Source organism: Eucyclogobius newberryi, unplaced genomic scaffold, assembly GCF_026437365.1.
Source record: "Eucyclogobius newberryi isolate DKJ021-1_F unplaced genomic scaffold, fEucNew1.0.hap1 SCAF_19, whole genome shotgun sequence".
NCBI classification, from domain to species: domain Eukaryota; kingdom Metazoa; phylum Chordata; class Actinopteri; order Gobiiformes; family Gobiidae; genus Eucyclogobius; species Eucyclogobius newberryi.
The window spans coordinates 498,798-521,869 of record NW_027315823.1 but is presented as its reverse complement, the minus strand read 5'-3'; the positions used below and the strand labels follow the sequence as shown (position 1 = coordinate 521,869).

The 23,072-nt window shown below is 45.2% G+C and overlaps 1 protein-coding gene across 1 annotated transcript; it reads right to left on the bottom strand.

The window, feature by feature from the left end:
• Nucleotides 1-573: 573 nt before the first annotated feature.
• Nucleotides 574-21,137, bottom strand: LOC140366099 (translocon-associated protein subunit alpha-like). Its single transcript, XM_072452771.1, has 9 exons — nucleotides 21,068-21,137; nucleotides 19,726-19,853; nucleotides 18,924-19,014; nucleotides 16,040-16,167; nucleotides 15,495-15,629; nucleotides 7,835-7,911; nucleotides 6,647-6,725; nucleotides 2,673-2,766; nucleotides 574-1,786 (listed from the first exon to the last, which is right to left on the bottom strand). Exons 1-9 carry the CDS (start codon nucleotides 21,135-21,137, stop codon nucleotides 1,722-1,724), a joined length of 867 nt encoding a protein of 288 aa, XP_072308872.1. The 3' UTR covers nucleotides 574-1,721.
• Nucleotides 21,138-23,072: the final 1,935 nt, after the last annotated feature.

The window sequence follows — 23,072 nt, the reverse complement described above, 5'->3', positions numbered from 1 at the left end:
GGCCCCGGACACCCGTACTCCCTGAGCAAAGGGCCCCGGACCCCGTACTCCCTGAGCAAAGGGCCCCGGACCCCCGTACTCCCTGAGCAAAGGGCCCCGGACCCCGTACTCCCAGAGCAAAGGGCCCCGGACCCCGGTACTCCCAGAGCAAAGGGCCCTGGACCCCGTACTCCCAGAGCAAAGGGCCCCGGACCCCGTACTCCCTGAGCAAAGGGCCCCGGACCCCGTACTCCCTGAGCAAAGGGCCCCGGACCCCGTACTCCCTGAGCAAAGGGCCCCGGACCCCGTACTCCCTGAGCAAAGGGCCCCGGACCCGGTACTCCCAGAGCAAAGGGCCCCGGACCCCGTACTCCCAGAGCAAAGGGCCCGGACCCCGTACTCCCAGAGCAAAGGGCCCCGGACCCCGTACTCCCAGAGCAAAGGGCCCGGACCCCACATGTGGACTGTAACAAACTCCCATGAACTCTCAAGCTCCAGTTTATTTTACAGAGAAAACATTCTGCAAAGTCTCATTATGAAACAAAATGATTATATTTATAAATCACATGTAGATGTGGAAATGAGCAGGACAGAAGTATCTTTTTGTGTTTTATTTAAACAAAAGTGGTAAAACACTGTTTGATGCAGCTGCAGCTTTAAGAAAGTTCAATATTTCTCATCAAATGCAGCTCTGCAAAGGCACAATAGATGTTCATGTTCTTAAAGCTGGAATGTTTGTGTCTTCATGTCTTTCCTATTCAAACACTTTGGAGCAGATGATTGTCCCAGGTCCGGTCGACTGGGGCTTTTTATGAGTTCATTAACATTTTTCACTCCAACTTTAAGGAAAAGATCAACTAAGACTGGTCTAAAGTGAGAATACTTTACATTTGTGTAAACGTGTTCCTCTTTAACACTGACCTGGACATTTGAACCACTTAAAGACACAGAGATCGTTTAATCCCTTTAAACCTCAGCGTTCAGGATTCGTGCAAAAAGGATCTATTTAAGTTTTGTAAAAATGACTTGAATACGGAAAAAAATCATCTTTACTCGAGTAGATTTGTTAAAGCTTGATTTTCTATTTTAAAGATGAACTGTGTAACTTTCTCCTTCTTGACGCTGAAACGTATCCGTCGCCATGGATACGCCACCGATAAAAACAGCGATCGAAAATGAGTAAATGCAAAACAAAGACATTAAGATAAGGTCATTTTTAATTCCTCCAATGTTTAATGCAACACTGTGGAACATTCCATGGAGACCAGCAGGTGGCGCACATTCCCAGAAGAGTCACCTGCAGCTTTAAGTGCTCCGCGTAACCGTGGGAGATATGATAATGTTCCACAGTCCGGCATTAGACCAGCGTTCACACGAGAAAGTCAAACCTTTTATTCATTCGTGTTTAGTTTTTATTATTTGACAAAAATAGTAAAAATAAAAACATCTAGTTTCAGTCACAGTTTGAGATGAAAATGTGACCTCGGTCTTTATTTATTTAACTAAGACTGAATTGAACGTTTCTGTCCAGCATTTATTTCATCACAGCTGTTTTTGAATGGCCTCTCCACAGCTCTGACCTGTAGCTTGGCCCGGCGGAACAGGAGAAGTTACAGAGTGCAGCTTTAGTAGAAAGTCAAAAGTATTCGACGCAGACGGAGACGGAAGCTCCACAAACGAGCGGGAGATGAAGTGGCGGTGATTGAAGACCTAAAAGCCTCGTGATGGATCTGACCAGAGCTTTATTGATCGGTGCCGGCCGCTCGCTTGGCTCGTTTCCGCGGAGACGTTTTCGGAGAAGCTCTGTCTGCAACACAAAGGTCAGAGCGTGAGATGTTTGTGGTCAGTGAAGGGTCAGAGCGGCTCGTGGTGAAGGGTCAGAGCAGCTCGTGGTGAAGGGTCAGAGGGTGAGTGCGGCTCGTGGTGAAGGGTCAGAGGGTGAGTGCGGCTCGTGGTGAAGGGTCAGAGGGTGAGTGCGGCTCGTGGTGAAGGGTCAGAGGGTGAGTGCGGCTCGTGGTGAAGGGTCAGAGGGTGAGTGCGGCTCGTGGTGAAGGGTCAGAGCGGCTCGTGGTGAAGGGTCAGAGCGGCTCGTGGTGAAGGGTCAGAGCGGCTCGTGGTGAAGGGTCAGAGCAGCTCGTGGTGAAGGGTCAGAGGGTGAGTGCGGCTCGTGGTGAAGGGTCAGAGCGGCTCGTGGTGAAGGGTCAGAGCAGCTCGTGGTGAAGGGTCAGAGGGTGAGTGCGGCTCGTGGTGAAGGGTCAGAGGGTGAGTGCGGCTCGTGGTGAAGGGTCAGAGCGGCTCGTGGTGAAGGGTCAGAGCGGCTCGTGGTGAAGGGTCAGAGCAGCTCGTGGTGAAGGGTCAGAGGGTGAGTGCGGCTCGTGGTGAAGGGTCAGAGGGTGAGTGCGGCTCGTGGTGAAGGGTCAGAGCGGCTCGTGGTGAAGGGTCAGAGCGGCTCGTGGTGAAGGGTCAGAGCGGCTCGTGGTGAAGGGTCAGAGTGGTCAGAGTTACAAAGGTTTTCATTTACAAACACTGGCAGGAATTTATGCAGAATGAGATCCTCAGTCAGTGGAGCCGAGTTCAGACTTTGTGGAAGAATTTGTACTTTTTATATACTTTATATATATAAATATATATATATATATATATATATATTTTGATGGATTGATTGACAGGTGTGAGAATGGGGCGGGGCTTACTCATGGTGTTGAGCGTCTCCTGAGGGATCCAGCTGATGTCCACATCACTCATGTTTCCTGTGCCTTTCTCCACCTTCACCAGCAAACGTTTTCTCTGCAACAAACACATCAGACTTTATTTGTGTCTTAGACAGAACCAGAACCAGAACCAGAACCAGAACAGTCTTTAGTCTGTGTGAAGGGACAATGTAAGAGACATTAGACGTTCATCTCCACACTGTGGCTCTATAGCTAGTTTCCATCTGCAGGATGCACATTATGAACATGTAAATATGAATGTTGTTGCCAAAGCTGATGTAACATTGTTCACTGTTCATTTTATTGACTCATGTATCTCAGTTTTGCAGACAAACACTGCCGGGCCTGGACAGGACCTGGATAGGACCTGGTCAGGGCCTGGTCAGGGCCCGGTCAGGGCCTGGTCAGGGCCTGGACACATGACATGTTTGTGTGTAACAGAACAGAGGCCGGGGCGGCTCGGGAGACAAAGTCCTGCTGCAGCACTAACAACAACTCTGCTCCATAAGTTCATGAGGAAACAAAATCAAACTATAATAAAATATAAAGTTAACTTTAATAAAAGCCTTTCGGGTTCGGGTCATCTCCTTGAACCGACACCTTAACGTGGTGGAGGGGTTTGAGTGCCCGAATGATCCCGGGAGCTATGTTGTCGGGGGCTTCATGCCCCTGGTAGGGTCTCCCAAGGCAAACAGGTCCTAGGTGACGGGTCAGACAAAGATCGGTTCAGAAGCCTCTTATGATGACAACAAGAACAAGGCAGTTTACGTCGCCCGGATCGGCGTCACCGGGGCCCCATCCTGGAGCCAGGCCTGGGATGGGTGCTCCATGGCGAGCGCCTGGTGGCCGGGTCTTACCCCACGAGGCCCGGCCGGGCACAGCCCGAAAGAGCGACGTGGGGCCGCCCTCCCGTGGGCCCACCACCCACAGGAGGATCCATAAGGGGCCGGTGCAGAGAGATCTGGGCGGCAGTCGACGGCAGGGGCCTCGACGACCAGATCTCCAGACACAGAGACTAACTCTGGGGACATGGAATGTCACCTCGCTGGGGGGGAGGAGCCTGAGCTTGTGCGGGAGGTTGAGCGATACCGACTAGATATAGTCGGCCTCACCTCCACGCACAGTTTGGGCTCTGGAACCATCTCCTCGAGAGGGGCTGGACGCTCCACTTCTCTGGTGTTGCCCACGGGGAGAGGCGGCGGGCTGGTGTGGGCTTATAGCCCCTCAGCTCAGCCGCCACGTGTTGGAGTTTACCCCGGTGAACGAGAGGGTCGCGTCCCTCCGCCTTCGGGTGGGGGACAGGTCTCTCACTGTTGTGGCGGCCTACGGGCCGAACAGCAGTGCAGAGTACCCGGCCTTCTTGGAGTCCTTGGGAGGGGTACTGGACAGTGCACCGACCGGGGACTTCGTTGTTCTACTGGGGGACTTCAACGCCCACGTGGGCAATGACAGTGACACCTGGAGAGGGGTGATCGGGAAGAACGGCTTCCCCGATCTGAACCCGAGCGTTGGACTTTTGTGCTAGCCACGGATTGTCCATAACGAACACCATGTTCAAGCACAAGGGTGTTCATCAGTGCACATGGCACCAGGACACCCTAGGCCGAAGGTCAATGATCAACTTTGTTGTCGTGTCACCTGACTTCCGGCTGTCTTGGACAGTCGGGTGAAGAGAGGGGCAGAGTTGTCAACCGATCACCACCTGGTGGTGAGTTGGATCCGCTGGCGGAGGAGGAAGCCGGACAGACTTGGCAGACCCAAGCGCATTGTGAGGGTCTGTTGGGAACGTCTAGTGGAGCCCTCTGTCAGTACGGTATTCAACTCGCACCTCCGGGAGAGCTTCTCCCATGTCCTGGGGGAGGTTGGGGACATTGAGTCCGAGTGGACCATGTTCTCCGCCTCCATTGTTGATGCGGTTGCTCGGAGTTGTGGTCGCAAGGTCTCCGGTGCCTGTCGTGGCGGCAACCCCCGAACCCGGTTGGACACCGGAAGTAAGGGATGCAGTCAGACTGAAGAAGGAGGCCTGTCAGGCGACTCTGGCTTGTGGGTCTCCGGAGGTCATCGACGGGTATCGGCAGGCCAAGCGAGCCGCGGCTCGTGCTGTCGCAGAGGCAAAAACCCGGGCCTGGGAGGAGTTCGGGGAGGCCATGGAGGAGGACTATCGGTCGGCACCAAAGAAATTCTGGCAAACCGTCCGGCGCAGTGTCTCACCAACACCGTTTACGGTGCGGGTGGAGGCCTGCTGACCTCGACTGGGGATGTCGTCGGACGGTGGAAGGAATACTTTGAGGATCTCCTTAATCCCTCAGTCACGTCTTCCGAAGAGGAAGTAGAGAGCGGGGACTCAGAGGCTGGCTCATCCATCACCCAAGCTGAAGTCACTGAGGTTGTTCGCAAACTCCTCGGTGGCAGGGCTCCGGGGGTGGATGAGATCCGCCCTGAGGACCTAAAGTATCTGGATGTTGTAGGACTGTCTTGGCTGACACGTCTCTGCAACATCGCGTGGCGGTCGGGGACCGTGCCTCTGGACTGGCAAACCGGGGTGGTGGTCCCTCTGTTCAAGAAGGGGGACCGGAGGGTGTGTTCCAACTACAGAGGGATCATACTCCTCAGCCTCCCGGGTAAGGTCTATTCCAAGGTACTGGAGAGGAGAATCCGACCGATAGTCGAACCTCGGATTCAGGAGGAGCAGAGTGGTTTTCGTCCCGGTCGTGGAACACTGGACCAGCTCTATACCCTCCATCGGGTGCTCGAGGGTTCATGGGAGTTTGCCCAACCAGTCCACATGTGCTTTGTGGATCTGGAGAAGGCTTTCGACCGTGTTCCTCGGGGTGTCCTTTGGGGGGTGCTCCGGGAGTACGGGGTCCGGGGCCCTTTGGTCAGGGCTGTCCGGTCCCTGTATGACCGGAGCAGGAGCTGTGTTCACTGCAGTGAGTCAGACCTGTTCCCAGTGCATGTTGGACTCCGCCAGGGCTGCCCTTTGTCACCGGTTCTGTTCATAATTTTTATGGACAGAATTTCTAGGCGCAGTCAGGGGTCGGAGGGTGTGGTCAGGGGTCGGAGGGTGTCCGGTTTGGAGACCACAGGATCTCATCTCTGCTGTTTGCAGACGATGTTGTCCTGATGGCTCCATCAAACCTGGACCTGCAACATGCACTGGAACGGTTTGCAGCCGAGTGTGAAGCGACTGGGATGAGAATCAGCACCTCCAAATCCGAGGCCATGGTTCTCGACCGGAAAAAGTTGGCTTGTCCTCTCCAGGTGGGTGGGGTGTCCTTGCCCCAAGTGGAGGAGTTCAAGTATCTCGGGGTCTTGTTCACGAGTGAGTGAAGGATGGAGCGTGAGATCGACAGGCGGATCGTGCAGCGGCTGCAGTGATGCAGTCGCTGCATCGGACCGTTGTGGTGAAGAGGGAGCTGAGCCGAAAAGCAAAGCTCTCTATTTACCGGTCGGTCTACGTTCTGACCTCACCTATGGTCATGAGCTTTGGGTAGTGACCGAAAGAACAAGATCGCGGATACAAGCGGTCGAAATGAGTTTCCTCCGCCGTGTGGCTGGGCGCTCCCTTAGAGATAAGGTGAGGAGCTCGGCCACACAGGGGGAGCTCGGTGTAGAGCCGCTGCTCCTCCAGCTGAGGTGGTTCGTGCATCTGTTCCGGAGCCTCCTGGGCGCCTCCCTCGGGAGGTGTTTCAGGCATGTCCCACCGGGAAGAGGCCCCGGGGAAGACCCAGGACACGCTGGAGAGACTATGTCTCTCGGCTGGCCTGGGAACACCTCGGGATCCCCCTGGAGGAGTTAGAGGAACTGTCTGGGGAGAAGAAGTCTGGGAGTCCCTGCTCAGACTGCTGCCCCCGCGACCCGGCCCCGGATAAAGCGGAAGAAGATGGATGGATGGGTTTGGGTCATTTAAATGTCACGTTATTGTACTTTTCTGCCTCAAAGTGAATGAAACGCACCGTCCTGGTCTCCAGCACCTGCCACACACCGAACACCATCAGAGCCACAAGTCCAGTCAAGAAGATGTACAAGAAGATTCTGCAGAGAAACAAAAGAGATTTACTGTGTAATATAATAAAGATGAGCAATATTTGAGAATCAGAATCAGACACTGGAGGATGTAAGTGTCAGTCCAAACCAAGACTTCTGTTTAAACCATTCATCAGAAGCAGCAGCAACGATCAGAGATGTTTCACACCTTCTTATATAATGATGCACCTGTCACTGTGAGTGTCTGTGTCCCTCTGTCCCCCAGTATCTACGTATATAGTATATACTGTATGTATGTATGTATGTATGTATATAGTATGTACTGTATATGTACTGTATATGTACTGTATATAGCATGTATATAGCATGTATAAATATAGTATATAGTATGTATACAGTATATAGTATATAGTATGTATACAGTATATAGTATGTATATAGTATATAGTATGTATATAGTATATAGTATGTATATAGTATGTATATAGTATATATATAGTATATATATAGTATATAGTATGTATACAGTATATAGTATGTATATAGTATATAGTATGTATATAGTATGTATATAGTATGTATATAGTATGTATATAGTATGTATATAGTATATAGTATGTATACAGTATATAGTATGTATATAGTATGTATATAGTATGTATATAGTATGTATATAGTATGTATATAGTATGTATATAGTATGTATATAGTATATAGTATGTATATAGTATGTATATAGTATGTATATAGTATATAGTATGTATATAGTATGTATATAGTATGTATATAGTATGTATATAGTATGTATATAGTATGTATATAGTATGTATATAGTATATAGTATGTATATAGTATGTATATAGTATGTATATAGTATGTATATAGTATATAGTATGTATACAGTATATAGTATATAGTATGTATATAGTATATAGTATGTATACAGTATATAGTATATAGTATGTATATAGTATATAGTATGTATACAGTATATAGTATATCGTATGTATATAGTATATAGTATGTATACAGTATATAGTATATAGTATGTATATAGTATATAGTATGTATACAGTATATAGTATATAGTATGTATATAGTATATAGTATGTATACAGTATATAGTATATCGTATGTATAATGGTGGTTAGTCTCACGTTTCTCCGTCCAGTCCTTCTTCTTGGTCGATGATGGTCACTGTCTGGTTGTAGATGGCCGTTTGGAAAGAGTTTCCCTGAAAAAGAAGAAGTATAATAATAATCAGAGATGACAATACTCAAAGTCAGGAGTAAACAAACAAACAAACAAACAAACACACTTCATAAGCTCGAGTCACACAAACTGCATCTGAGGCCGTTTTGTTTTGTGTCTGTTTGAAGTGAAAGTTCATCTTTTAAACACGTCAGATCCACGATGTCACAGCTCTAAACGACAGGGACAAAGAAGAGTCACAGCTCTAAACGACAGGGACAAAGAAGAGTCAACAGCTCTAAACGACAGGGACAAAGAAGAGTCACAGCTCTAAACGACAGGGACAAAGAAGAGTCACAGCTCTAAACGACAGGGACAAAGAAGAGTCACAGCTCTAAACGACAGGGACAAAGAAGAGTCACAGCTCTAAACGACAGGGACAAAGAAGAGTCACAGCTCTAAACGACAGGGACAAAGAAGAGTCAACAGCTCTAAACGACAGGGACAAAGAAGAGTCACAGCTCTAAACGACAGGGACAAAGAAGAGTCAACAGCTCTAAACGACAGGGACAAAGAAGAGTCACAGCTCTAAACGACAGGGACAAAGAAGAGTCACAGCTCTAAACGACAGGGACAAAGAAGAGTCACAGCTCTAAACGACAGGGACAAAGAAGAGTCACAGCTCTAAACGACAGGGACAAAGAAGAGTCACAGCTCTAAACGACAGGGACAAAGAAGAGTCAACAGCTCTAAACGACAGGGACAAAGAAGAGTCAACAGCTCTAAACGACAGGGACAAAGAAGAGTCACAGCTCTAAACGACAGGGACAAAGAAGAGTCACAGCTCTAAACGACAGGGACAAAGAAGAGTCAACAGCTCTAAACGACAGGGACAAAGAAGAGTCAACAGCTCTAAACGACAGGGACAAAGAAGAGTCACAGCTCTAAACGACAGGGACAAAGAAGAGTCAACAGCTCTAAACGACAGGGACAAAGAGTCACAGCTCTAAACGACAGGGACAAAGAAGAGTCACAGCTCTAAACGACAGGGACAAAGAAGAGTCAACAGCTCTAAACGACAGGGACAAAGAAGAGTCACAGCTCTAAACGACAGGGACAAAGAAGAGTCAACAGCTCTAAACGACAGGGACAAAGAAGAGTCACAGCTCTAAACGACAGGGACAAAGAAGAGTCACAGCTCTAAACGACAGGGACAAAGAAGAGTCACAGCTCTAAACGACAGGGACAAAGAAGAGTCACAGCTCTAAACGACAGGGACAAAGAAGAGTCAACAGCTCTAAACGACAGGGACAAAGAAGAGTCACAGCTCTAAACGACAGGGACAAAGAAGAGTCAACAGCTCTAAACGACAGGGACAAAGAAGAGTCACAGCTCTAAACGACAGGGACAAAGAAGAGTCACAGCTCTAAACGACAGGGACAAAGAAGAGTCACAGCTCTAAACGACAGGGACAAAGAAGAGTCACAGCTCTAAACGACAGGGACAAAGAAGAGTCACAGCTCTAAACGACAGGGACAAAGAAGAGTCAACAGCTCTAAACGACAGGGACAAAGAAGAGTCAACAGCTCTAAACGACAGGGACAAAGAAGAGTCACAGCTCTAAACGACAGGGACAAAGAAGAGTCACAGCTCTAAACGACAGGGACAAAGAAGAGTCAACAGCTCTAAACGACAGGGACAAAGAAGAGTCAACAGCTCTAAACGACAGGGACAAAGAAGAGTCACAGCTCTAAACGACAGGGACAAAGAAGAGTCAACAGCTCTAAACGACAGGGACAAAGAGTCACAGCTCTAAACGACAGGGACAAAGAAGAGTCACAGCTCTAAACGACAGGGACAAAGAAGAGTCAACAGCTCTAAACGACAGGGACAAAGAAGAGTCACAGCTCTAAACGACAGGGACAAAGAAGAGTCAACAGCTCTAAACGACAGGGACAAAGAAGAGTCACAGCTCTAAACGACAGGGACAAAGAAGAGTCAACAGCTCTAAACGACAGGGACAAAGAGTCACAGCTCTAAACGACAGGGACAAAGAAGAGTCACAGCTCTAAACGACAGGGACAAAGAAGAGTCAACAGCTCTAAACGACAGGGACAAAGAAGAGTCACAGCTCTAAACGACAGGGACAAAGAAGAGTCAACAGCTCTAAACGACAGGGACAAAGAAGAGTCACAGCTCTAAACGACAGGGACAAAGAAGAGTCACAGCTCTAAACGACAGGGACAAAGAAGAGTCACAGCTCTAAACGACAGGGACAAAGAAGAGTCACAGCTCTAAACGACAGGGACAAAGAAGAGTCACAGCTCTAAACGACAGGGACAAAGAAGAGTCAACAGCTCTAAACGACAGGGACAAAGAAGAGTCACAGCTCTAAACGACAGGGACAAAGAAGAGTCAACAGCTCTAAACGACAGGGACAAAGAAGAGTCACAGCTCTAAACGACAGGGACAAAGAAGAGTCACAGCTCTAAACGACAGGGACAAAGAAGAGTCACAGCTCTAAACGACAGGGACAAAGAAGAGTCACAGCTCTAAACGACAGGGACAAAGAAGAGTCACAGCTCTAAACGACAGGGACAAAGAAGAGTCAACAGCTCTAAACGACAGGGACAAAGAAGAGTCAACAGCTCTAAACGACAGGGACAAAGAAGAGTCACAGCTCTAAACGACAGGGACAAAGAAGAGTCACAGCTCTAAACGACAGGGACAAAGAAGAGTCAACAGCTCTAAACGACAGGGACAAAGAAGAGTCAAGCTCTAAACGACAGGGACAAAGAAGAGTCACAGCTCTAAACGACAGGGACAAAGAAGAGTCAACAGCTCTAAACGACAGGGACAAAGAAGAGTCAACAGCTCTAAACGACAGGGACAAAGAAGAGTCACAGCTCTAAACGACAGGGACAAAGAAGAGTCACAGCTCTAAACGACAGGGACAAAGAAGAGTCACAGCTCTAAACGACAGGGACAAAGAAGAGTCACAGCTCTAAACGACAGGGACAAAGAAGAGTCACAGCTCTAAACGACAGGGACAAAGAAGAGTCACAGCTCTAAACGACAGGGACAAAGAAGAGTCACAGCTCTAAACGACAGGGACAAAGAAGAGTCACAGCTCTAAACGACAGGGACAAAGAAGAGTCACAGCTCTAAACGACAGGGACAAAGAAGAGTCAACAGCTCTAAACGACAGGGACAAAGAAGAGTCACAGCTCTAAACGACAGGGACAAAGAAGAGTCACAGCTCTAAACGACAGGGACAAAGAAGAGTCACAGCTCTAAACGACAGGGACAAAGAAGAGTCACAGCTCTAAACGACAGGGACAAAGAAGAGTCACAGCTCTAAACGACAGGGACAAAGAAGAGTCAACAGCTCTAAACGACAGGGACAAAGAAGAGTCACAGCTCTAAACGACAGGGACAAAGAAGAGTCACAGCTCTAAACGACAGGGACAAAGAAGAGTCACAGCTCTAAACGACAGGGACAAAGAAGAGTCACAGCTCTAAACGACAGGGACAAAGAAGAGTCACAGCTCTAAACGACAGGGACAAAGAAGAGTCACAGCTCTAAACGACAGGGACAAAGAAGAGTCACAGCTCTAAACGACAGGGACAAAGAAGAGTCAACAGCTCTAAACGACAGGGACAAAGAAGAGTCACAGCTCTAAACGACAGGGACAAAGAAGAGTCACAGCTCTAAACGACAGGGACAAAGAAGAGTCACAGCTCTAAACGACAGGGACAAAGAAGAGTCACAGCTCTAAACGACAGGGACAAAGAAGAGTCAACAGCTCTAAACGACAGGGACAAAGAAGAGTCACAGCTCTAAACGACAGGGACAAAGAAGAGTCAACAGCTCTAAACGACAGGGACAAAGAGAGTCACAGCTCTAAACGACAGGGACAAAGAAGAGTCACAGCTCTAAACGACAGGGACAAAGAAGAGTCAACAGCTCTAAACGACAGGGACAAAGAAGAGTCACAGCTCTAAACGACAGGGACAAAGAAGAGTCAACAGCTCTAAACGACAGGGACAAAGAAGAGTCACAGCTCTAAACGACAGGGACAAAGAAGAGTCAACAGCTCTAAACGACAGGGACAAAGAAGAGTCACAGCTCTAAACGACAGGGACAAAGAAGAGTCACAGCTCTAAACGACAGGGACAAAGAAGAGTCAACAGCTCTAAACGACAGGGACAAAGAAGAGTCACAGCTCTAAACGACAGGGACAAAGAAGAGTCAACAGCTCTAAACGACAGGGACAAAGAAGAGTCAACAGCTCTAAACGACAGGGACAAAGAAGAGTCACAGCTCTAAACGACAGGGACAAAGAAGAGTCACAGCTCTAAACGACAGGGACAAAGAAGAGTCACAGCTCTAAACGACAGGGACAAAGAAGAGTCACAGCTCTAAACGACAGGGACAAAGAAGAGTCACAGCTCTAAACGACAGGGACAAAGAAGAGTCAACAGCTCTAAACGACAGGGACAAAGAAGAGTCACAGCTCTAAACGACAGGGACAAAGAAGAGTCACAGCTCTAAACGACAGGGACAAAGAAGAGTCACAGCTCTAAACGACAGGGACAAAGAAGAGTCACAGCTCTAAACGACAGGGACAAAGAAGAGTCACAGCTCTAAACGACAGGGACAAAGAAGAGTCACAGCTCTAAACGACAGGGACAAAGAAGAGTCACAGCTCTAAACGACAGGGACAAAGAAGAGTCAACAGCTCTAAACGACAGGGACAAAGAAGAGTCAACAGCTCTAAACGACAGGGACAAAGAAGAGTCACAGCTCTAAACGACAGGGACAAAGAAGAGTCACAGCTCTAAACGACAGGGACAAAGAAGAGTCAACAGCTCTAAACGACAGGGACAAAGAAGAGTCAACAGCTCTAAACGACAGGGACAAAGAAGAGTCACAGCTCTAAACGACAGGGACAAAGAAGAGTCAACAGCTCTAAACGACAGGGACAAAGAAGAGTCACAGCTCTAAACGACAGGGACAAAGAAGAGTCAACAGCTCTAAACGACAGGGACAAAGAGTCACAGCTCTAAACGACAGGGACAAAGAAGAGTCACAGCTCTAAACGACAGGGACAAAGAAGAGTCAACAGCTCTAAACGACAGGGACAAAGAAGAGTCACAGCTCTAAACGACAGGGACAAAGAAGAGTCAACAGCTCTAAACGACAGGGACAAAGAAGAGTCACAGCTCTAAACGACAGGGACAAAGAAGAGTCACAGCTCTAAACGACAGGGACAAAGAAGAGTCACAGCTCTAAACGACAGGGACAAAGAAGAGTCACAGCTCTAAACGACAGGGACAAAGAAGAGTCAACAGCTCTAAACGACAGGGACAAAGAAGAGTCACAGCTCTAAACGACAGGGACAAAGAAGAGTCAACAGCTCTAAACGACAGGGACAAAGAAGAGTCACAGCTCTAAACGACAGGGACAAAGAAGAGTCAACAGCTCTAAACGACAGGGACAAAGAAGAGTCACAGCTCTAAACGACAGGGACAAAGAAGAGTCACAGCTCTAAACGACAGGGACAAAGAAGAGTCAACAACTCTAAACGACAGGGACAAAGAAGAGTCACAGCTCTAAACGACAGGGACAAAGAAGAGTCACAGCTCTAAACGACAGGGACAAAGAAGAGTCAACAGCTCTAAAGGACAGGGACAAAGAAGAGTCACAGCTCTAAACGACAGGGACAAAGAAGAGTGGACAGGGACAAAGAAGAGTCACAGCTCTAAACGACAGGGACAAAGAAGAGTCAACAGCTCTAAACGACAGGGACAAAGAAGAGTCAACAGCTCTAAACGACAGGGACAAAGAAGAGTCACAGCTCTAAACGACAGGGACAAAGAAGAGTCACAGCTCTAAACGACAGGGACAAAGAAGAGTCACAGCTCTAAACGACAGGGACAAAGAAGAGTCACAGCTCTAAACGACAGGGACAAAGAAGAGTCAACAGCTCTAAACGACAGGGACAAAGAAGAGTCACAGCTCTAAACGACAGGGACAAAGAAGAGTCACAGCTCTAAACGACAGGGACAAAGAAGAGTCACAGCTCTAAACGACAGGGACAAAGAAGAGGCACAGCTCTAAACGACAGGGACAAAGAAGAGTCACAGCTCTAAACGACAGGGACAAAGAAGAGTCACAGCTCTAAACGACAGGGACAAAGAAGAGTCACAGCTCTAAACGACAGGGACAAAGAAGAGTCAACAGCTCTAAACGACAGGGACAAAGAAGAGTCAACAGCTCTAAACGACAGGGACAAAGAAGAGTCACAGCTCTAAACGACAGGGACAAAGAAGAGTCACAGCTCTAAACGACAGGGACAAAGAAGAGTCAACAGCTCTAAACGACAGGGACAAAGAAGAGTCAACAGCTCTAAACGACAGGGACAAAGAAGAGTCACAGCTCTAAACGACAGGGACAAAGAAGAGTCAACAGCTCTAAACGACAGGGACAAAGAAGAGTCACAGCTCTAAACGACAGGGACAAAGAAGAGTCAACAGCTCTAAACGACAGGGACAAAGAGTCACAGCTCTAAACGACAGGGACAAAGAAGAGTCACAGCTCTAAACGACAGGGACAAAGAAGAGTCAACAGCTCTAAACGACAGGGACAAAGAAGAGTCACAGCTCTAAACGACAGGGACAAAGAAGAGTCAACAGCTCTAAACGACAGGGACAAAGAAGAGTCAACAGCTCTAAACGACAGGGACAAAGAAGAGTCACAGCTCTAAACGACAGGGACAAAGAAGAGTCACAGCTCTAAACGACAGGGACAAAGAAGAGTCACAGCTCTAAACGACAGGGACAAAGAAGAGTCACAGCTCTAAACGACAGGGACAAAGAAGAGTCAACAGCTCTAAACGACAGGGACAAAGAAGAGTCACAGCTCTAAACGACAGGGACAAAGAAGAGTCAACAGCTCTAAACGACAGGGACAAAGAAGAGTCACAGCTCTAAACGACAGGGACAAAGAAGAGTCAACAGCTCTAAACGACAGGGACAAAGAAGAGTCACAGCTCTAAACGACAGGGACAAAGAAGAGTCACAGCTCTAAACGACAGGGACAAAGAAGAGTCAACAACTCTAAACGACAGGGACAAAGAAGAGTCACAGCTCTAAACGACAGGGACAAAGAAGAGTCACAGCTCTAAACGACAGGGACAAAGAAGAGTCAACAGCTCTAAAGGACAGGGACAAAGAAGAGTCACAGCTCTAAACGACAGGGACAAAGAAGAGTGGACAGGGACAAAGAAGAGTCACAGCTCTAAACGACAGGGACAAAGAAGAGTCAACAGCTCTAAACGACAGGGACAAAGAAGAGTCAACAGCTCTAAACGACAGGGACAAAGAAGAGTCACAGCTCTAAACGACAGGGACAAAGAAGAGTGGACAGGGACAAAGAAGAGTCACAGCTCTAAAGGACAGGGACAAAGAAGAGTCACAGCTCTAAACGACAGGGACAAAGAAGAGTGGACAGGGACAAAGAAGAGTCACAGCTCTAAAGGACAGGGACAAAGAAGAGTCACAGCTCTAAAGGACAGGGACAAAGAAGAGTCACAGCTCTAAAGGACAGGGTGTTGCTCTTACGTCCGTGTCCAGATAGTTGAGGAGGATGACGAGGCCGAAGGGGCGTCCGGCCATGGGCTGAGCCGGGACAAAGGAATACTCGAACGTGGCCTGAGCCTGAGGCTTGACCAGCGTGTGCAGAGGCAGCGCCGTGAACTGCAAACACACAATACACACAATACACATCATACACATGTGGAACAGGTTTTGTGTACTTTTACATCAGATTCGTGTACTTTTACTCTACTTCAGACTGTGTTTTAGAGTGAATTCATGGCCCAAGAAGAAAGAACTCTGCTGATACTTTTCATTATCCTGATGAGAATAATCAGATCATATTTTCAATCCAAGTGTTGCATAAAGATTGATGGAAAATAAAACTGAACATACGTTATAAATACTACACACGTCACAAAAGTCTCTGTTCTTTTTATTTGAATCATGTTTTTTGGCTTATTATAAACAATATACTTTTCCAATTTAACATTCCTTCAAATGAACTGTAACATTGTGGTTTTCTAGAGGATTCTGGCCTCGTTCGTGTCCGTGCTGTGGTCTGTACTCACGTTCTGGATGTAGAACTGAAAGTCCTGTGGATAGCGGAATGAGGCCTCCAGAGTCTGAACACTGAACTCTTGACTTCCTTTGTTTGTGAAACCGACCAAGAAGCGAACGATCTCATTGGCCGGGAACTCTGACGGACACAGGGACACAGTTCTTAGTTACTTAGTTCTTAGTTACTACACAATGCACAAAACTATTAAAGCCCTTTGACCCCCAGGAGTCGCTTTACATGGAAAAATAAAACTGTACATTTATTATTGTTAATTTATTTATATTTAATTCAATGTATTTAGTTTAATTAATTTATTTTATGTATTTTATTTGTTTCATATATTGTATTTATTTATTTATTTATTGTATTTATACATTTATTGTATTTATTTAATATATTTATTTCATTGTATTTACTGTATTAATTTATTTTATTTATTGTATTCATTTATTGTATTTATTTATTTTATCGTGTTTATTTATTGTATTTATTTTATTGTATTTATTCATTGTATTTATTTTATTGTATTTATTGTATTTATTCAATGTATTTATTTTATTGTATTTATTTATTGTATTTACTGTATTGTATTTATCTATTTTATTGTGTTTATTTATTGTATTTATTTTATTGTATTTATTCATTGTAATTATTAATTGTATTTATTTATTGTATTTATTTTATTGTAATTATTAATTGTATTTATTTATTGTATTTATTTTATTGTATTTATTCATTGTATTTATGTTATTGTATTTATTTATTGTATTTATTTTATTGTATTTATTCATTGTATTTATTCATTGTATTTATTGTATTTATTTATTGTATTTAGGCCCGAGCGCCACAAGCTGGCGAGAGGCCTATTAATCTCGTAAGGCCGTGCAAAGCACGGCTGCGAAAGTGCGCACGTAGTGCGCACGAAATCGAGCGCGAAGCGCTCGCCCACTTCCAAACACTCACTAACGCACTCCTTCACTCATGCACGCCCCGTGCATACTAATTAGTAGTAGGAAAATGGAACATTACCGTTGTAAACGGGCGAAGCCCGTGCAAAAGTGCGCACTTAACGAGCACTTTACATTGAGATGACGACCGCGAAGCGGTCGTCATCCCCATATAAAGCACTCATTTGCCCTAAGTAGCTCACCAATACGTTCCCCATCTCTTGCATGTTCCGTTCATATAAACATGTAATGCAAAAATTGAACATTATTACTGTTTAGAGGGCCAAAAACACAAAGTGGGCGGAGCCCACTCAAAATTAACGAAAGTACCCGTCAGTGACCAGGGACCCACACCATGAGGTAGGAAAGCGCGAGCGCTTTCCGAAAATGTATAGTTTATGATATTTGAAAAATGGGAAACATTGTTTTCGCATCGGAATATTATTCTTTCTTCTTTCTTCTTTCTTCTTCTCGGGACCAACCCCCCTATTTTTCACCCAGTGAACATTGACGAAAAGTCACAAAAATGTTCCCACCTCTAAAAATCGTGCCTCTCTACATTCTGGCTATCTCCCTTTTCTAAAATAAAAAAAATTGGCGCGTCAGCGCCCCCAAATGTACCAAAAATGCATTGAGAGATGGGAAATGACCCAAAAAAAATCTGATCGTAGAATCATGAAATTTGGCGCAGAGGTAGATGGTGACAAGAGAAGTAAAAAATATTATTACGGCAACGCCGTCCGCCCAACCTAATGTCGGCCATATTGCTTCAAAAATGGCTAAACATGACTTCGGAGTTTTTCCAAACGTCGTACTTTTACGAACTCCTCCCAGGGCGTTGGCCCTAAAAAGCTGAAATTTGGTGAAAATGCTACTGAGGAGTGGGACATCAAAAGTTATCCAAATGACATTGATACCTCTCACGGTCTCTGTGCGGCGAAGCCGCAAACTGTAGCAAGAATTTCAGAAATCTCCCAAATTTAACATTTCTGCCGTTTGCGCAGATAAAGTCCGAATTGCGTCAAATTAGAATCAGTTGTTAAACTCTTTGCCCTAAACCTACTTGAAGTGAAATAAATTAATTTGGAGCCACAGCGCCCCCTACAGATTTTATATGGAGGTTAAATATTTAGTTTTGCGAAATTATATGAAATTTGACACACAACTCAATTTTGGCATCCCCATCAAAAAAGTCAATGAGACCCATGTCATAATTGTTATGGTTTTGCCGTAACGATGACCGAAACCTTCCATGTTATTCCAATGGGGAAATCGCCAGAACATGTTTACACTTTAGACTTTCACAAACTCCTCCCAGGGCGTTAGACATATTAACCTGAAATTTGGTGAGACTCATCTTCAGGACCATCAAAAGTTATCCACATTTTTATTCAAAGAGCCACGGTGTCTGTGCGGCAACGCCGCACATTTTGCCAAGAATTCTAAATAAAATGTATTTTTGATGTAAAACAAAGGGGAGAAGATGTGACAGCGTCACAGATTCAGCAGTAGGCGTAATAAAAGGCGTTAGCGCCCCCTCCTCTTGCGGCGTGGCGGCGGTGTGGCGAGGGCCGATTATTGCCGCTTGCGGCTATATTTATTTTATTGTATCTATTCATTGTATTTATTGTATTGTATTTATTCATTGTATTTATTTTATTGTATGTATTTATTGTATTTATTGTATGTATTTAGACTTCTTTGGGAAGGACATTCAGCACATTTTCAGGGCTGGATTCAAACTCACTCTGGAACTTTAACCAAGTTTACGGCTGAAAAAGACTGAAAAGAATCACATTTCATCATTTCAGAACCCGTCCGTACGTTTCAAAACACTTCATTCATTACGAGTGACACGAGTAACTTTGGAAAAGCCTCTGCCAGGACGTATACGGCATCAAAAGTAGAGTTCACAGTACAAATACTTGACAAATACTTTCCGTGTACCTTCTCCGGTGGTGAAGACGATGGTGGTGTCTGCGTCTGGATGAGAACTCAGCGCCGCCAGATCCGACACTTCTTCTTCCTCTTCCTCCTCCTGAGAAAAACAGAAGAATGAAATACAAATGCGAGTGAGGGATTTACACAGACTTATTTTAAGGTGTAATATAATATATATAATAATATACTGGCTCCACTGCTAAATGTATGAACTAAACACACATACGAGACAAGAATACGTCGTGTCGTGTCGTGGAACATGACGTGATTTCACTGGAGAAACTGGAATTAATCACTAAATAATCACGAAAACAGAACAAAATATGACAAATCTAAGTTTGAACACTTTTACAAGTCAAGAATATTAGAAGGTTTTTTGTTTCTCCTATTTATTTATAGGAGATCTTCTACTGAAAGTGTTTTTCAGACTTCCTATAAGTGATCTGTTCTTCTGTATCTACCTCTGTATCTACCTGCGTTGCACCAATGAAATTTCCCCATGTGGGACAATAAAGGAATATCTTATAAGTTATGATGTGAAATGACTTTAACACTTGTGTTCTACGTGTTTTTTTTATTTAAAGTGCCTAAGACAGGTTTTTACCATGTTCTAATTTAGACTTTATTTGGTGCGTTTATACCTGTTGTAAATATAAATTATAGTTTTACATCAATGAGGTATTTGTGGAGAAAACTACAAAAAGGCTGTGGAAAATGACAGGAAGTGACATCACACCAGGGACAGGAAGTGACATCACAAAAACCCAAATCACCCAAAACGACCACGAACAAGTGCGTTTTCGCTCACCGTTTGCTGCAGCTGATCCTCCTCCACCTCCTCCACCACGTCCTCCACCTCCTCCACCTCCTCCTCTTCCTCCTCTTCGTCCACCGCCACGTCCGGATCCGCCTCGTCGCCCGTGTCGCGTTCGCCGCCTGCGTTTGCCGAGGAGAAACGATAAAGTCACGCCAAAACGACCACTTCACGTTTGAATCTGGACCTATTAAAGCTGCTCTGTGGAACATTTCTGCTCGTTTCAATGGAGATGTTAGCGCTCTGGGATGTTCAGCCGCGCGGCTTTTAACAAGTTACGGGTCAGATCTGTGGAGAGGCGAGTCCACTCAAAGGATAAAACGGCCCTAAAGAGCAGCTTTAACGTGTGAACTGGGTCAAAAGTACATTATTATGAAGTTATGAAGTTATGTTATGAAGTACTATTCACAGTATTAAGTACTATTCACAGTATTTCATGTCAACTAACGATTATTTTGTTATCGATTCGTCGAGCGATGATTCGATTAATCGTTTTGAGCGTAAAAGACGAGCGAGTGACAGGTTTTTACTCCATTTGATCCAGATAAAGCTGAAATACAGAACTTTTACAGATGAAAACGTAAACAACATAATAACACGTGATATTTAACAATTAAACGTTCTACGACTACTTCATTTGTTGATTTCTACATCGATTAGTTGCTATTCATCGATTCAATTTAATGTCAAATATACGTTTCAATATTACTACTACAAAATACTGCCTTTTGCATATTTATATAAATCAGGGGGTTATTAACCAAAAAACTCAATAAAAAAGACAATAAGTGATATAGAAACTGCTCTTAACCTGATGAATGAACCGCTTCTTATGAACTTATAACATCATTAAATCTGCTTTATTGTTATAATATCATGTTTGATGTCTGAAATGGAAGGAAAGTCGTGTCTCTTGCAGTTGCCGTGGTAACCGTCCCTCACGTTGATAAGGTGCGCTTTGGTGACGTGTCTCTCCGGATCGTAACCCCCAGTTTTACAGCGCGTTCACCCCGAGCTTCAGACCGATTAACCGCGATCGTCTCCGCGTTAATCGACACAAAAAGACGTTCGGTGACACGTCATTTCAACCACGTCACGTTCTTTCACTGAAGAGACTGAATTCGCGCATAAAACGTTCTCCAAATGCGTCAAAAACCGAGAACAAACGCGCGCGACGTGAATAAAAGCGCGTTTATGACGTCACTTTGAGCTCAATTACCACTTTTTTTTGGTCGGTTTTTTTTTTTTTTTTTGCACAAACTGCCACGTCAATATGTTATTCCCACGTCCACAAAGTCAAACAGCATTTTTATTCATGATTTTATTCTTTACTTACCGACGGAGGCCAAGGCGCAGGGGAGCGCGAGGAGCAGCAGCAGCAGCAGTTTGGAGCCGAAGTGGAACATTTTGGAGACTCTTTGTAGTGAAGTTAGTGCAAGTTTGTAACACATCAGCGCTGCAGAGGGAAGGAGAGAAGGAGGAGGAGCCGGAGGCGGGGTTTGAGGCGGGGGGCGGGGACTGGAGGAGGAGGAGCTCAGTTCTGTTCTGGCCGCTAGATGTCGCTGTGGAGCCGCGAGTCAAGGTTAAGTATATATGATAGTATATGAAGGTTATTTTGTGTTTTTATTACGATTTTTCTTTTCTTTACACCATTTTTTTTTTTTTGACATCAATTATTTATTTATTTTGACACCGACATTTTTTGACATCGAATACATTTTTTTTGACATTGCATTTTTTTGACATTGATTTAAAGGTGGTATGGACGATTTTTTTCAGCAAATTTTTTATCATATTTCCTCGTGGCGTGGATAAATCATTTGTCCTGCCACGTATCAATCATAAAACGCACCTATCGCTCACCTGCAGCCGCGTGCGGTTCGTCCCCACGTTTCCGCGTGCCTAAGTGCATGGATCTATCATAATATAGTTCCCTCAGTGTACGGGGCAAAATGAAGATGGAGAAAGACAGTTCGAGCTGACGTAGAAGTGAACAGAAATCTACAGGAGACGAGAGATGTGATGCGATCCGTTGCGTTAATAAACAAACGCACGTGTGTGTTGTATCAGTCCAGTAATAATTTTTTTTTACATTGAATTTAACTTTTTTTGACATCGTATTTCATCAATTTATTTATTTATTTATTTTGACACCGACATTTTTTATATCGAATAAAAAAAAATGTTGACATTGTTTTTTTTACATTGATTTAAAAAAAAAATGTAATCGTATTTATATACAATTACTATTTTTCTAGATTCGTTGTCAAAAAAGAAATCGTAATAAAAATACAAAATAACCTTCATAAAGTAAAGCTGTTTTTTTAAGATTTAATCCATTTAATCCTTCTTTTTGGGCTGTGCAATAGTGCCTTTTTATCGCTGTGATTTCAACAGTGGTGGATGAAGTACTCAGAAGTACAAATATACTGACGCAGAAGTAAAAGTACCACATCAAATAATCTGTTTAAGTAAAAGTACCCGTTTGAAAATTACGTGGAGAGTAAAAGCATTTGGAGAGTTCCTTAAGAGTCAAGTGTATAATATCTTGAAGTGTACATTTGGTCATTTTTATTATTGACATATTTTTGTTTTCACCATAAATGTGCAAAAATAAAAAAACACAGGAAAAGTACTTTAAGGCCAGTTAATACTGTAGTGGAGTAGAAAGTATCCAATGTAAAAACTAAACATTTACTTTCCAAGACTGAGTTACATTATTACTCTATAATAATCAGTGGCAGTTCCATGTGTGCACTGGTGGGTGAGGAGACAGAGTTTGTATTGGATTCTCAGTTGAATGGGCCAATGAAGGATCTGAGGACTGGAGTGATGGTCATATCTGCGCCTCCTCGTCAGGACCCTGGCAGCACTCGTCAGGACCCTGGCAGGACCCGGGCAGCACTCGTCAGGACCCTGGCAGGACCCAGGCAGCACTCGTCAGGACCCTGGCAGGACCCGGGCAGCACTCGTCAGGACCCTGGCAGCACCCGGTGCTAAGGCGTGGTCTAACTTCTCGGCGTCGGGTTGGGAGAGGAAGGGGTGGAGTTCTGCAATGTTTTTAAGGCGGAGGAATGAGACCTCACAGGAGGTGACGGATGTGGCAGTCGAAAGTGAGATGTGAATCAAATCTGACATCGAAGTTTGTAACGGATGAGGACAGAGAGATGTCATGATAAAGGTCATGATCAAAGGTCGGGATCAAAGGTCAGGATCAAAGGTCAGGATCAAAGGTCAGGATACGGCTGAGGTTTGCAAAGGACTGGGTTTGGTGGGCGGGGCCAATGAGAACAGCTTCCGTTTTACTGCTGTTCAGTTGAAGGAAGTGCAGACGGCAGGAG

Excerpts from the sequence above, each read along its gene's own strand:
- LOC140366099 (XM_072452771.1), bottom strand. The coding sequence starts at position 21,137 with ATGTTCCACTTCGGCTCCAAACTGCTGCTGCTGCTGCTCCTCGCGCTC. Across the intron at positions 19,854-21,067 it reads CTGCGCCTTGGCCTCCGTCG|GCGGCGAACGCGACACGGGC; the intron begins GTAAGTAAAGAA and ends CGGCAAACGCAG. Across the intron at positions 19,015-19,725 it reads AGGATCAGCTGCAGCAAACG|GAGGAGGAAGAGGAAGAAGA; the intron begins GTGAGCGAAAAC and ends TGTTTTTCTCAG.